Source organism: Bufo bufo, chromosome 4, assembly GCF_905171765.1.
Source record: "Bufo bufo chromosome 4, aBufBuf1.1, whole genome shotgun sequence".
Classification (NCBI taxonomy): domain Eukaryota; kingdom Metazoa; phylum Chordata; class Amphibia; order Anura; family Bufonidae; genus Bufo; species Bufo bufo.
In genome coordinates, this window is record NC_053392.1 from 145732261 (window position 1) to 145745830 (window position 13570).

At 38.1% G+C, this 13570-nt stretch overlaps 1 protein-coding gene across 1 annotated transcript in view; it reads right to left on the reverse strand.

Annotated features, from left to right (window-relative positions):
- The window catches only part of CLSTN2 (calsyntenin 2), a 1304869-nt gene that overhangs the window by 518344 nt on the left and 772955 nt on the right, over positions 1 to 13570 (reverse strand). Inside the window, exon 3 of the mRNA XM_040428021.1 lies at positions 7476 to 7671. Within this exon, the coding sequence (XP_040283955.1) occupies positions 7476 to 7671 (196 nt within the window). The remainder of the gene's footprint in view (positions 1 to 7475; positions 7672 to 13570) is intronic.

The window sequence follows — 13570 nt, forward strand, 5'->3', positions numbered from 1 at the left end:
CAACTGCAGCAACCCCAGATCATAGCACTGCCCCCACAGGCTTGTACGGTAGGCACTAGGCATGATCATCTGCCTCTCTTATCACTCTGATGTGCCCATCACTCTGGAACAGGGTAAATCTTGACTCATCAGAACACATCACCTTCTTCCATTGCTCCCTATATAAGAAAATTGCTCAGAACATGGTGTCTCCATGTTCTGAGCAATTTTCTTATATAAACATCTAAAACATCATTTTTTGGGTTTGAAAAATGTGAAATAAAATAAAAAAAAGTATACATATTAGGTATTTCCGTGTCCGTAACAACCAGCTCTATAAAAATATTACATGACCTAACCCCTCGGGTGAACACCGTAAAAAAATAAAAATAAAAACTGTGTAAAAAAAAAAGCAATTTTTGTCACCTTACATCACAAAAAGTGCAACACCAAGTGATCAAAAAGGCGTATGTCCCACAAAATAGTACCAATAAAACCGACACCTCATCCTGGAAAAAATGAGCCCCTACATAAGAAAATTGCTCAAAAAATTAAAAAACTATAGCTCTCAGAACATGGACACATTAAAACATTATTTTTTTGTTTCAAAAATACTATTATTGTGTAAAACTTAAATAAATAAGAAAAAGTATACATATTAGGTATTGCCACGTCCGTAACGATCTGCTCTATACAAATGTCACTTAACCTTTTTGTGCCATTTTTTACTTAATGCGTTAACCAACAAGTTTAGTTTGGCTGCATCTGTATTAAACCCTTTAACTGTCTTATTAACCCTTTAACTGTCTTATTAAGCCTTCAGGGATCTTTTTATCAACTCTGTTGCCATAAATCACTTTACCAGCATAGACCACCAGATATTATCGCCTTTAAACCATTTACCAGCTAAAATGATCCCACCCAGTATTTTTTTGTATGGTGGTATCATTTGGTAGTATTATTTGGGCACTATGTGGTGATATAATATGGGCTGTTTATGTCAGCATTATGTGGATAGTTTAGGGGATATTATTTAGACCATATCTGGAAGCATGTGGGAATTCAATTACCGCAATCTAATAAAAATATGTGCAGATGGCAAGTCTACAGTGATCACGTGGGGCACTTGGAGCCTGAAGATAGGGGAGCGCGCGCACGGGAGGGAGAGCAGACAGCAGAGCAGACAGGCAGGCATTGCGTATGGCGCATGCGCGATTCTGTTACAGGATCGCGCTTGTGTCCGCAAGAAAGACGGGATCGCGCGGCGAATGAGGAGGACGGCGCATGCGCAGGATTCACAAGAGCTGTCCCGGCGACTGAGCCGGCTGTCAATTACAGAGCATAGAGGCGGGGTTAGGGCAGGGGAGGTACAGCCAGAGGTGAGGGAAGGGATACCCCCTTGACTTGTTGCGTGACTGTTGGAGCAGGAAATGTGAACTTTATAAGACGATTTTTTCAAGAATAAACAGCACAGGAAAGCGGCACTAACATGTATAAGAACACACTGAAGATAATCTATAAGTTACTGTTGCTAGTTTATAAAGTGAAAATGAGGTGAAAGGTTCGCTTTAAGCATGATATGGTGGCAATGAACAGCAATTTTAATGGAAGATTAGTTTGGTATTACATGACAGTATTCAGGTTTAGAAATTTGGGTAAAATGTACAGTACAGACCAAAAGTTTGGACACACCTTCTCATTCAAAGAGTTTTCTTTATTTTCATGACTATGAAAATTGTAGATTCACACTGAAGGCATCAAAACTATGAATTAACACATGTGGAATTATATACATAACAAACAAGTGTGAAACAACTGAAAATATGTCATATTCTAGGTTCTTCAAAGTAGCCACCTTTTGCTTTGATTACTGATTTGCACACTCTTGGCATTCTCTTGATGAGCTTCAAGAGGTAGTCCCCTGAAATGGTTTTCACTTCACAGGTGTGCCCTGTCAGGTTTAATAAGTGGGATTTCTTGCCTTATAAATGGGGTTGGGACCATCAGTTGCGTTGAGGAGAAGTCAGGTGGATACACAGCTGATAGTCCTACTGAATAGACTGTTAGAATTTGTATTATGGCAAGAAAAAAGCAGCTAAGTAAAGAAAAACGAGTGGCCATCATTACTTTAAGAAATGAAGGTCAGTCAGTCAGCCGAAAAATTGGGAAAACTTTGAAAGTAAGGGCTAAGAGTAATGGGGTGCTGCGCCAGATGACCTGGCCTCCACAGTCACCAGACCTGAACCCAATCGAGATGGTTTGGGATGAGCTGGAACGCAGAGTGAAGGCAAAAGAGCCAACAAGTGCTAAGCATCTCTGGGAACTCCTTCAAGACTGTTGGAAGACCATTTCCGGGGACTACCTCTTGAAGCTCATCAAGAGAATGCCAAGAGTGTGCAAAGCAGTAATCAAATCAAAAGGTGGCTACTTTGAAGAACCTAGAATATGACATATTTTCAGTTGTTTCACACTTGTTTGTTATGTATATAATTCCACATGTGTTAATTCATAGTTTTGATGCCTTCATAGTCATGAAAATAAAGAAAACTCTTTGAATGAGAAGGTGTGTCCAAACTTTTGGTCTGTACTGTATATGCAACTGGAGATGTAAAAAATATTAACATTCATTTTTAAAACTTTATGGTGGTAACTTGTGGTAATATTGAATGTTGGCATGGATTTGGCTGTCATGGCCGTACCTCAGGCTTGTCAGAGCCACAATGTGTGAATCCAACCTACGGGTGTCAGTACATGCAGAGGTTTGTGAATCATGGCATTCTTGACTTTACTTGGCTATTCAGCCAAAAGGCTTGGACAGGTGAAGCACATAATTTTAATGACAACATTTGGAGAAAGACTGCATGAAATAAATGTTGTGTGTATGGTCATCATAAATGTCACAGACATTCAAAACAACATGGTGCATTTTAAAAAGCTAACAGCATTTAAGATTATCCTTAAAAACAACTTTTGAATAAAAATAAATCAGGCTGAAATCATATCTGCATTGCATTTTTCCTCTAGTTCCATCATAGGAAAACAAAATTCAAGTTAGATGCAAATTGTTGACATGACTCCAACTGTAGCTGACGGATCTCACCAACTTATAATGGGGTTCATGGGTTCCATCATGGTATACATCTTTTTACTGGAAAAAATAGCCCTGTGTTCTACACCATTTTTCCCGGCATATATGAAAGAATCTGCACTGGAGGCTCCAGCGTAAATATGAACAGAACCTTATTGATTCATAGACATCAATTTTTATTATATTCGTGTAATATATTTCAAGCATCTAAATTGTAAGATTGTATACTAAAACACCTTTGAAAATAGAGAAAATACCATTTAGACATGTCCAAACTACACTGCCTGTCCAAAAAAAAAAGTCGCCACCTGGATTAAACTAAGCAAATAGTTATGAGCCTCCTATTGGATAATTACTGCATGGGCAATTATATTTCAGCTGGCAATAAGCTATTTAACCCCAACTGGTGCAATGAGTTGCTTCTCATTTCTTAAACAGCCATGTCGAAAGACACATCTCGTGGTCGTGGAAAAGATGTTAGTCTGTTTGAGAAGGATCAAATCATTGGCATGCATCAAGCAGAGAAAACATCTAAGGAGATTGCAGAAACTACTAATATTGGGTTAAGAACTGTCCAACGCATTATTGAAAACTGGAAGGATATTGGGGACCCATCGTATTTGAGGAAGAAATGTGGCGGGAAAAAAATCCTGAATGATCGTGATTGGCGATCACTTAAACGTTTGGTGAAATCAAATCGAAGAAAAACAACAGTAGAACTCAGGGCTATGTTTAATAGTGAAAGCACGAGCATTTCCACACGCACAGTGAGAAGGGAACTCAAGGGATTGGGACTGAACAGCTGTGTAGCTATAAGAAAACCACTAATCAGTGAGGCAAACCAGAAAAAAAAGGCTTCAATTTGCTAAGGAGCATAAAGATTGGACTCTGCAGCAATGGAAGAAGGTCATGTGGTCTGATGAGTCCAGATTTACCCTGTTTCAGAGTGATGGGCAGATCAGGTTAAGAAGAGAGGCAGATGAAGTGATGCACCCATCATGCCTAGTGCCTAATGTACAATCCTGTGGGGGCAGTGCTATGATCTGGGGTTGATGCAGTTGGTCAGGTCTAGGTTCAGCAACAGTTTGTGCTCCAAGAATGAGGTCAGCTGACTACCTGAACATACTGAATGACCAGGTTATTCCATCAATGGATTTTTTCTTCCCTGATGACACGGGCATATTCCAAGATGACAATGCTAGGATTCATCGGGCTCAAATTGTGAAATCCAGACCTTAACCTCATTGAGAATCTTTGGGATGTGCTGGAGAAGGCTTTGCGCAGCAGTCAGACTCTACCATCATCAATGCAAGATCTTGGTGAAAAATAAATGCAACACTGGATGGAAATAAATCTTGTGACATTGCAGAAGCTTATCGAAACAATGCCACAGCGAATGTGTGCCGTTATCAAAGCTAAAGGCTTTTTTTTTGGTGGCAACTTTTTTTGGGGACAGGCAGTGTATACACAGTATGTACTGCATAGCTTTGGAAAGTATGAGAAAAAATGTCTTAAAAAATTGAGTCTACTTGGTTTGATGACAAAGGCTTATTTTTTTTTCCCAATTTGCCCTCCCTCAGAAACAACACTGTATTCACTTTTTACTAGGTTCTGTCACATGGCTATAGTTCCCCAATTCTTGGGTTACAGAGAGCAAATATCTTTAATGATGGTGAAGAAAGCATGTGAGTGCTTGTGTGTGGCTAATGTGGCTTCTACTGTGTCTGTGCTTTATGTGAAAACTGAGTTAGAAATTTCCCATATTAATTATGAAAATTATGGGCAAGCTGCCGCTGTGTTAAAAATATGCTGCACTAATATGGCTATGCATATTTCATGCAGTGTTTTGCATTAATGAATGCAATAACCTTCCGCTTATAGAGGCAAAATGACAAGAAAATTACCATAACCCTTAGTTGTAAGAATGCAAATCTATGAAATTTCCTTAAGGGTAGTTACACACAAGAATTTGGCTCTGTAGTTTGTTTGTATTTTTACCACTTGAAGATGCTAGAATAACTGCAGGCTTTTTTTCTGGTGTGTTTTACCACTAGTGTAATCTTCATTGTTTTACCCCTATACAGAAGGTAGAGCTCCAGCATGCTGCATTTTTTTTTAAATAATCCAGAAAGGCAAAAAAGCCATCTAAAAAAAAATATTAAAAAACTTGCATGTCCTGCATTTCATATTTCCCATAGACCTTCAGCTAACATCTGGTGCAAAAAAAAGAATGAAAAAAATGCAATAAAAAAACTTCATGTGAAAGCACCCTTTGTGGGTTGTAAAATAAAGGCCATGTGAAAGTACTCTTAATCCGTTATGTTAGCAAAACAGTTATTTTGTGTCCGTATTCCAGGACGGTGTAATATTTCACCCTGTTCAACTGTTGCATTCCAAAGCATCAGAATTAGGCCACAGTTAAATATGTCATCTTGTTCAGCTGTGTAGTGGAGCCAAATTTATCAGAGCGAATGCATTCTCTTAGCTGTTGCATTACGTAGCATCAGTATTAGGCCAAGGTTACATATTTTGCCCTGTTCAATTGTGCAGTGGAGCAAAATTTATAATAAGTAAAGATTTCTGTTACATAGTGTCAGTATTGGGCCACGGTTAAAGATCCAACTACAAGCTTCTCAACTTCATGAATCTTTAATACAAAATGGAGCTTTAATTACTGCGGCTACAGGTATAATATACCGCCGCGTGCATCACATTCTACTGCACCAACATTTAAAGTTAGTCAAGTGTGCAGTGGACTCAAATTCATCATTTCTAATACGATCTGTTAGTAAAAAAAAATATATTCTGCTTTCGTATTGCAATCCCCAATACCCATGATGAATGGCATTGAGTGGGTTAACCCCACTTGCCGACGAAGAGCAGCCACACAGTGATCCCTTCAGTGTACTGCATGCGCAGCCCCGAACATCTAAGGTCATCAGAGACCTGTTATTGTTAAACGCCACTTGTTCTTCGAAGATGTTGGACGTAGACGTTCTGGGGTCAAATAACTACTTAGGATTGACAGGTACCGATGGTTATCGGAATGATCCACACATATCGCTCCACAAATGCGACCCAAATTCTTCATAGCTAATACTTTTTTTTTTGCGAAAAAATTTGTCTGCATCATTATTGTAATTGTTTATGGTCAAAACTACAATGGTATTACCATACAAAAGGTTCCACCATCTGGACCCAAAGTCATCATTCCTAGCTAACACGATCTGTTAGTGAAAATGTTATTATGCGTCACTATGACAGCCACAACAATTAAACAAATTCCACGCCACTGTGCAGTGCAACAAAATTTTAACCCATGTGGATCCCTCCATAAGGTCCGGGATCCCTCCATACTATGAACCTAATGGCATTTTGCTTTCAAAATGAATTGGGGTTTAAACCAGATGGGACGGACATGGTGGATGGATCAAACATGGGCGCTGGTTTATTGCCATAAGGGATAGACTAGCTGCCATATAAGATGATGACCAAACAGCGTTTTTTGCTTGTATAGGGTAATGCGGTGTCTGCTCTTTAACAGACATCCGGCGGCCACGGTGCCCGCTGCACATGCCAGCGGGTGCCATTTTTAAATGTCCAGTGGCCAATGTAAATATACGGTCAGAGGTCGGGAAAAGGTTAACTTCCAAGCCTTCACACTGAGAGGCATGAGTATATCAGAATTATAACAATTTGTGATTGATTAATTCATAACAAATCAAATTTCTTGTTGGTGAATCGGCCAAGTCGAATTTTTCTAAACTTTGTTCATCTCTACTGAGTATGATAGAACTAGCAAAGGTATCACATCGTTTGAGGGTATACTAAAGAGCTATAGCAAAGATTGGAACTTCTGTAGCTGCATCAATTATAGTTTCATAATATATAGCAGTAGAACTTTGTGGAAGTAAATTAAGTTTTTCACTGTGTCTCAACTTGTTGCTTTATGCTCCCTGTGATTATTGTGAAATACATGATCTAGTAGTAATCTGCGTGCAGTAATTTACTACACCTATCTATCAAACCTGGTAGAGCAAAGGGGGTCACAAAAGGAAACTTGTTGACAGATCCAGAGAATTTTGGATGAATCTGATACTAGTTCAAATCTATTAGATTGTCAACAGATTGCAGCATAATTGGACGAATCTGTGTGTCTAGTCAAATGCATAACAACAGGCCTTGATAAAATAGAGAAAATTAAAAATGTATATAAAAAAATAAATAAATAGAGTCTTCACACATCTATCACTTGTATGATAGGACACATAGTACCATTTCATGAAAAATTTAGAGCCAGCACACTCAGTAATTGTTACATTCTACAGTTGTTAGATCATCTTCAAAGATTGGATGGATTCATGAGCTCACTTAAAATATATAATAATCATGCTGGTAAATAGCTTACTTATGAGATTTCTTCCAGTTGGCCCCACTTGGACCTGCCCCACAGTCGTATGCTTGAATGATGAAGGTATACTCCTTTTGTAATTCACAATCAATTGGTCCTTTAGCTCTTAGTCGACCTTCCCCAGATGTTCTGTTCAGTACAACTGCCTCAAAAGGAGTATCCTGGCCATGGATCTTAAATGCACAGATTTCTCCTGGTAAACAAAGAAAACTGAAGGTAAGTAGGCTTCCTTTTATATTTCACACATTTTGCAACATACAAACTTTCACAGTCTTTGTTGTACTTTTCACATATGCGCTTGATGCTTATCATAGGGAGTTTGAGGATGCTGCCCATTAGAGTAAGTTTTATTGTTCAATGGACACCCTAACAAATATTTTTTTTTTATAGAGCATGGTTTCATACATTTGAGCTACATTATGTCATCAAGCTCAAATGACAATTTCAAGAACAGTACAAAGAGGTTTAACTAGTAGAATTAATAGTTGATGTGACAAGCCTGGAAAACACATAGGGTGCAGTTTATCATCAGGGTAGTATTTGAAGTTAGCTTTGCTTGAATCTGCATTAGAATACTTTGTACCAGATTTATGAAATTTGCACATTGTTCAGTTTGATGCATTTTTAAACCTAACACTTTTGTCTAGGAATGCTGCTCCGTTGTTCTTTTCACAGCACCCCCTCTTGGTGTGAGCTTGCAACTTTTTGTGACTTTTAAAAAAAAGTTGTAGTGATAAATATGGAATCAAACTAATAAACACAGCTAGCCACACCCAATATCCCACCCACTTTCAAAACTGGAGTAAGTGGTGTAAAAAGGCAAAAAGTCACAAAATCTTTGTGCAAATAATGCCAAAAAGTCACAAAGACACAGTTTGCATCTTTTTGAAGCCAGAATTCTGGAGTGCAGAGTGTGATAAATACCCACCATATAGTTCAATCAAAAACATCTAAAGTTAAAGGTACCAAAAAATAGATACAAATGTAGGAAAACACAATTAGATAGTATTTTAACCAGCCCTATATAAAAAATATCAAAAAAATATGTAAAAAATATTAGTTAAGATTTTTTTTTTTTGGAGAAAGATCTGCTCTTGACCATTGATTTCTTCTGCTCTACCAGACACAAACTATTGATAAGAGTGGAGCTGTTTCTGGTTTAAAAAATAAATAAAAGGCAGGTCCTTTTCTCAAATTTCGTGCAACCCCATCAATTTAATTGCTCCATAAATTGTAGTAACATTATAGCATTCCCAAATAGCAGACAAAAAAAACTTTTGGTGTTCAGATTTAGTGACATATAGAACTTACCAAAAATATGCTTCAGAATACTAACTATATCTCATAAAGCAAATCGTCTCATCCTGACAAACTATGTATGTTTGGACACTCAATATGGGTATATAGATGACAAAGAAATCCATTGCTCAGACCCTACTCTACATATGACCAGAGCAAAAAGCTGATAAGTAAGATAATTTCCTATCCAGACTAATACAACCCTCCTATCATTTGAATGGTGGCCATCTAATACCATATTTACCATACTGAGACTGGTTTCCATAAGGATCATTATTTTTATGGGACAGACAATCAGAGACTGCCTAATTTTTCTGTCCTGTTGAACAACAAGGGATCATTTATTTTGCGCAATGGAAGTGCAAGTATAGGCAACAGGATCCTACAGGATAGACATACATTTTTTCACATGGTAAAAAAGGAAGTTTAAACAGGATGCTAGAACGTCAGATGACCATAGACTTAATCAGACAACCTTTTTAAATATAACTGTATACTAATCTTTACCAATGCTGTCTTATAACTCATAATAACTCAATCGCTAGAAGTACTTTTTGAAAATGGAAGTATGGGAAGTATGATGAACCTTCAACTGATGCTATATCTTTATTACATTGATAACTTCTAATAATTGTGGGTCTTAAAATGTAGAGTAGATGGATATAGAAACATGTTCTAGAAAGATATGTTTTCATTTTATGAGCTGATATATCAGTGGTTCCCTAATATACATGATTCAGTGCTCACTTTTTAGCATTAACTTTTATAACAAGGTTTATTCTGAAGCTTGGTATTACTCGTAATTTCTCAAGCTCTTGAATAGCAGTGAAGTTCATTTTGTGTTCTCATTAGTTTTTTTGTCACATACAGAAGTTTAGTAATAATTACTGTAGCAAAAGTCCTAATGACTTTCATCACGGCATGGACTGGATAGTTATTGTACCATAATAATAGGGCTCTAAAACTCTTTGTGTTAAAACAACAGTGGCGGCACTTGCACTTTTTGTGACCTAATACACTGAACAAATATTTGTTCTTTCATATAACTTCATTCAGATGCAAATGAGCACTTGCAAGTGTCCAGGGGCGGTTTTCACTGTGTAGGAGCCCAGGCTGCGCTGCCTCATTTTATTGTTACTCCGTCTGCTTATGCCTCCCCTCCTATTCCCTTGTGTCATCCTTTGGTCTGACCGAAATCTCGCGCCTGTGCACTGCCTCGCTGGGGCAGTGCGCAGGCATGGGATCTCAGCCAGACCAAAGGATGGCACAAGGGAATAGGAGGGCGGGCATAAGCAGAGGCTGGGGTGGAGTAACAATGAAATGAGGCAGAGCAGACTGGGCTCCTACACAGTGAATGCCACCCCTGGGCACTTGTGAGTGCTCATTTGCATATGAATTTTACATCATTTTTCCAGCTTCAGCAAGTGTAAAAAAAATAACAAAGGTACCATTACATTCATGTACAGGTGTGCGATAGGACAATTTAAGCACTATACAGTATATGGCCATATGGAGACTCCCTTTAAACATGTTTAGCAACAGTAAAAAATAGCTAAGCCAGCCTCATATCTGCAGCTAACTCTTTCAGGACAAAAGCCTTTTATCAGAGCAAAGCAGATAGAAACATCTTTTCTAGTTGCAAGACCATGGGGGGACCTCTTGGTGGGTACTATTTCTTTCATGGATGCCAGTTAATATACAGTACATGATGACAATTGTAGGATTGACAACACTCCTCTTGATTTCTGGGGAAATATATGCAAATTATCATGCTGGCATCCAATTGGCTTAGGGAAGCTAATTTGAAAATATTTCCCAGAAACCCAGAGGGGCTTATTCTGGCCTACAATGATGCACACGTGTACTCCGCATACCAGGTGCTCTCTAATATCGGTAGAATCGATTTACTTATTCTTGAATTTGATTCATATGGAGCAACTTTCAAAAGTTGGCAATAGCAAGTTGATTCTCTTTCTCTCTGACATACTTCTTTGCAAGTTATACCTGGAATTTACACCAGGTCCCAGCTACTGTAGATTTTAGATTCTGGCATGGACCTGCCAAGATGCATCAAAATATTTGAAGCCTCACACTCCACCATAAACTGGATAAAGACTGGCGTGATTGAAAGACCAGTCTTGATAAGTTTTTCTTTAGGTCCGTAAACTAGAACATATTCAACTTACTAATGTATTTAAGCTAATAAAGGTGCCTGATCTGCCACCATTCATGGTTTTGTATCCCAGCACCTCCACTTCTGGATTGTGCTCTAAACAGAACAGCATGGCCTGTGTCGATACAGGTCAGTGCTGTGTGTCATTTTGCAACTTTTTAAATGGCATGGTGACTAAATCTACTCACAACGGGTGTTTTTAGCCTGCCCTTGCCAGTTTCCAAAAAAGGAGGCATGGTGAGGGTGGGGCAATCAGGCATGGCACATTTCATCATAAATGTAAGAAACTAGCATAAAATATGACTGAAATCTATGCCATCTACAAGCTGGAGTAGATTTAAGTCTGCTGAATGGACTGCTGGAGGAGACATTTAATTTATGACAAGGCTTGTGCTTAGTCAAAAATAAAATGCCTCCTCTGGTGGCTAAGGCCCTATCAAGACCGGGGTGATACACTCCATTCTTGACAAATTAGGGCCAAAGAGAGATTTTTTTTCTAGCTGGAAAACCCCTTTCAATACTATTTCTGTTCTTGCCTGGAGAAATAGTTTATTTTTATCTTTCACACCTAATATTAAAACCTCAGTTGAATTTCGTATTCATTTCTAAATCTCCATGGTCCGTATAAAGGTATTTCACAAGTATTTTTCTTCAAAGGACACATTAACTTCTGCCCTTTCAGCCTGAAAAGATTCTACTACAATTTGTACTCTGAGGCATACTGTATAACATACCTAGAGCACAGGTAAAAAGCATATTTTATATTTAATAAAACATTTGCTTATTTTCTGTAGAACACATCCACATATTTACAATCAAGCATGACACATCATAAACCAGTAAAGAATCTGTAGCAGTTCTACAAATAATTCACGTACGGATTTTATGCTTCATTCATGCGCTCAAGATGGTAGAATAATAATTTCAGGACTGATTTTATAATCTGCAGCATGTTCATTATTCACATGGATTCTGACATGAAAAGCTACAGATAAGCTCCACCAATCTTCAAACTTCCCCTACAGATTTGCCAGTTGGAAATCCTGACTGTGTGAACATGACCTAATATTTTTTTTAAAAATCAACATATATACAACAAGCCAGTGGTTGAAAATAGAGACAATAATAAGTTATCATTGTAATGTAATGGATCATGGTATTCACGGCTTAGTCCTAAGAATATACACATATACTATGCATTTGTACCTAAAGTGAAATTTAAAAAAATTAATCAGTAAATTCATTTCCTCCAGATGGACACACATCAGTACCCATCTGAGACGCAAGTACATTGCCCTAATTCCATGACTGTCAGGAAGATAGATCAGGTTAAATTCTATGACTGAGGTCCACCAGGATAAAACGAGAGATAATATAGTTCAGGGACTTGCTGTCAAGACCATTTTGGATAGCATAGACATGAAAAAAACAGACTTTCCTACTGCTAATAGCTGCTGTGGTCTTTGGAACCTTGATCTTATGAGGCTCCCGTGTGACATCTGGACAGCTGTCCTATGAAATCCAAGATGGTCAAATGTTCAACTTGGAGAATACTGCCTTGTAAAATCATTGGAGCAATTACATTTGTTATAGATTGCCCAACACAGATGTAGGAACTCTTTCCTCACAGTACATTAATAATCTCCCATCACCGATATCAGTCAAGATATCACTTGAGTTGTGATCTTGAATGAAAATCCACATGCAAATGTTATGAATATTATGAATATATTTTTAATGGACCCCTGTGTCTCATTTATTTAGAGTTAAGTCCTTCAGACGTGGTCGACTTTTGGTTTTTACATATCGATTTTTACTTCTGGACTTCCTGGAGCTATAACAGTTTTTTTTTGTTGTTTTTTTTTACATTTTCCATTTCACAGGGGAGTATGAGGAAATAGAGAAAAACTTTTAATCCAGCTCACCTTCCTGGTGTGGTGTATAAACCCGGCTCCAGAGGCCCTGGGGGAGTGTTCCCGTAGCAGGCAGCAGACAAATTAGGAAAAAAGGTTTCCGGAGACAATAAAGGTCCTCTTTTAGCTCTTCTTTATTGGTAAATACATAAAACCGACACAGTCACTGAGTCCACGGCATGGTCGCTGACGCGTTTCGGGTAGGTACCCTTAGTCGTAGCACCATGCTAAGTGTGACCCCACATAATAAAGGATTTGGAGTGCACCTCGTCAGAGAACCCTGGGAGGAGCATCCAATCTCATAGGCTGCCACAGCAAAAGCACACCTTTTCATTTGGTTCATCAATTATACATACAATTGGAAACACACTGTGAAGATATTCCTGGGACAAATTAACCCCATAGTCACCTAATTATATGCTTCTACAAAACAAACCGCACAGTGTGAATACTTATTCATTCAACTCATTAAAATAGTAATACAAACAACCAAAATGACGGCCTTCCAACCTGAAATATGTTACAGTTAATTCTGAACCGACAAGTAGTATAGAAATTTCATAATAAATCCTTATAATAGAAACAAGGCAATATGGTATAAATACATTTTGTTGCAGGGATAAGTTGCAATTAAAGTGTTCATTGCGATCTAGCATATCCTGTGTCAAAAGGGCTGGTTGGTCTGTATGTCAAAGGCATGAAGGAGA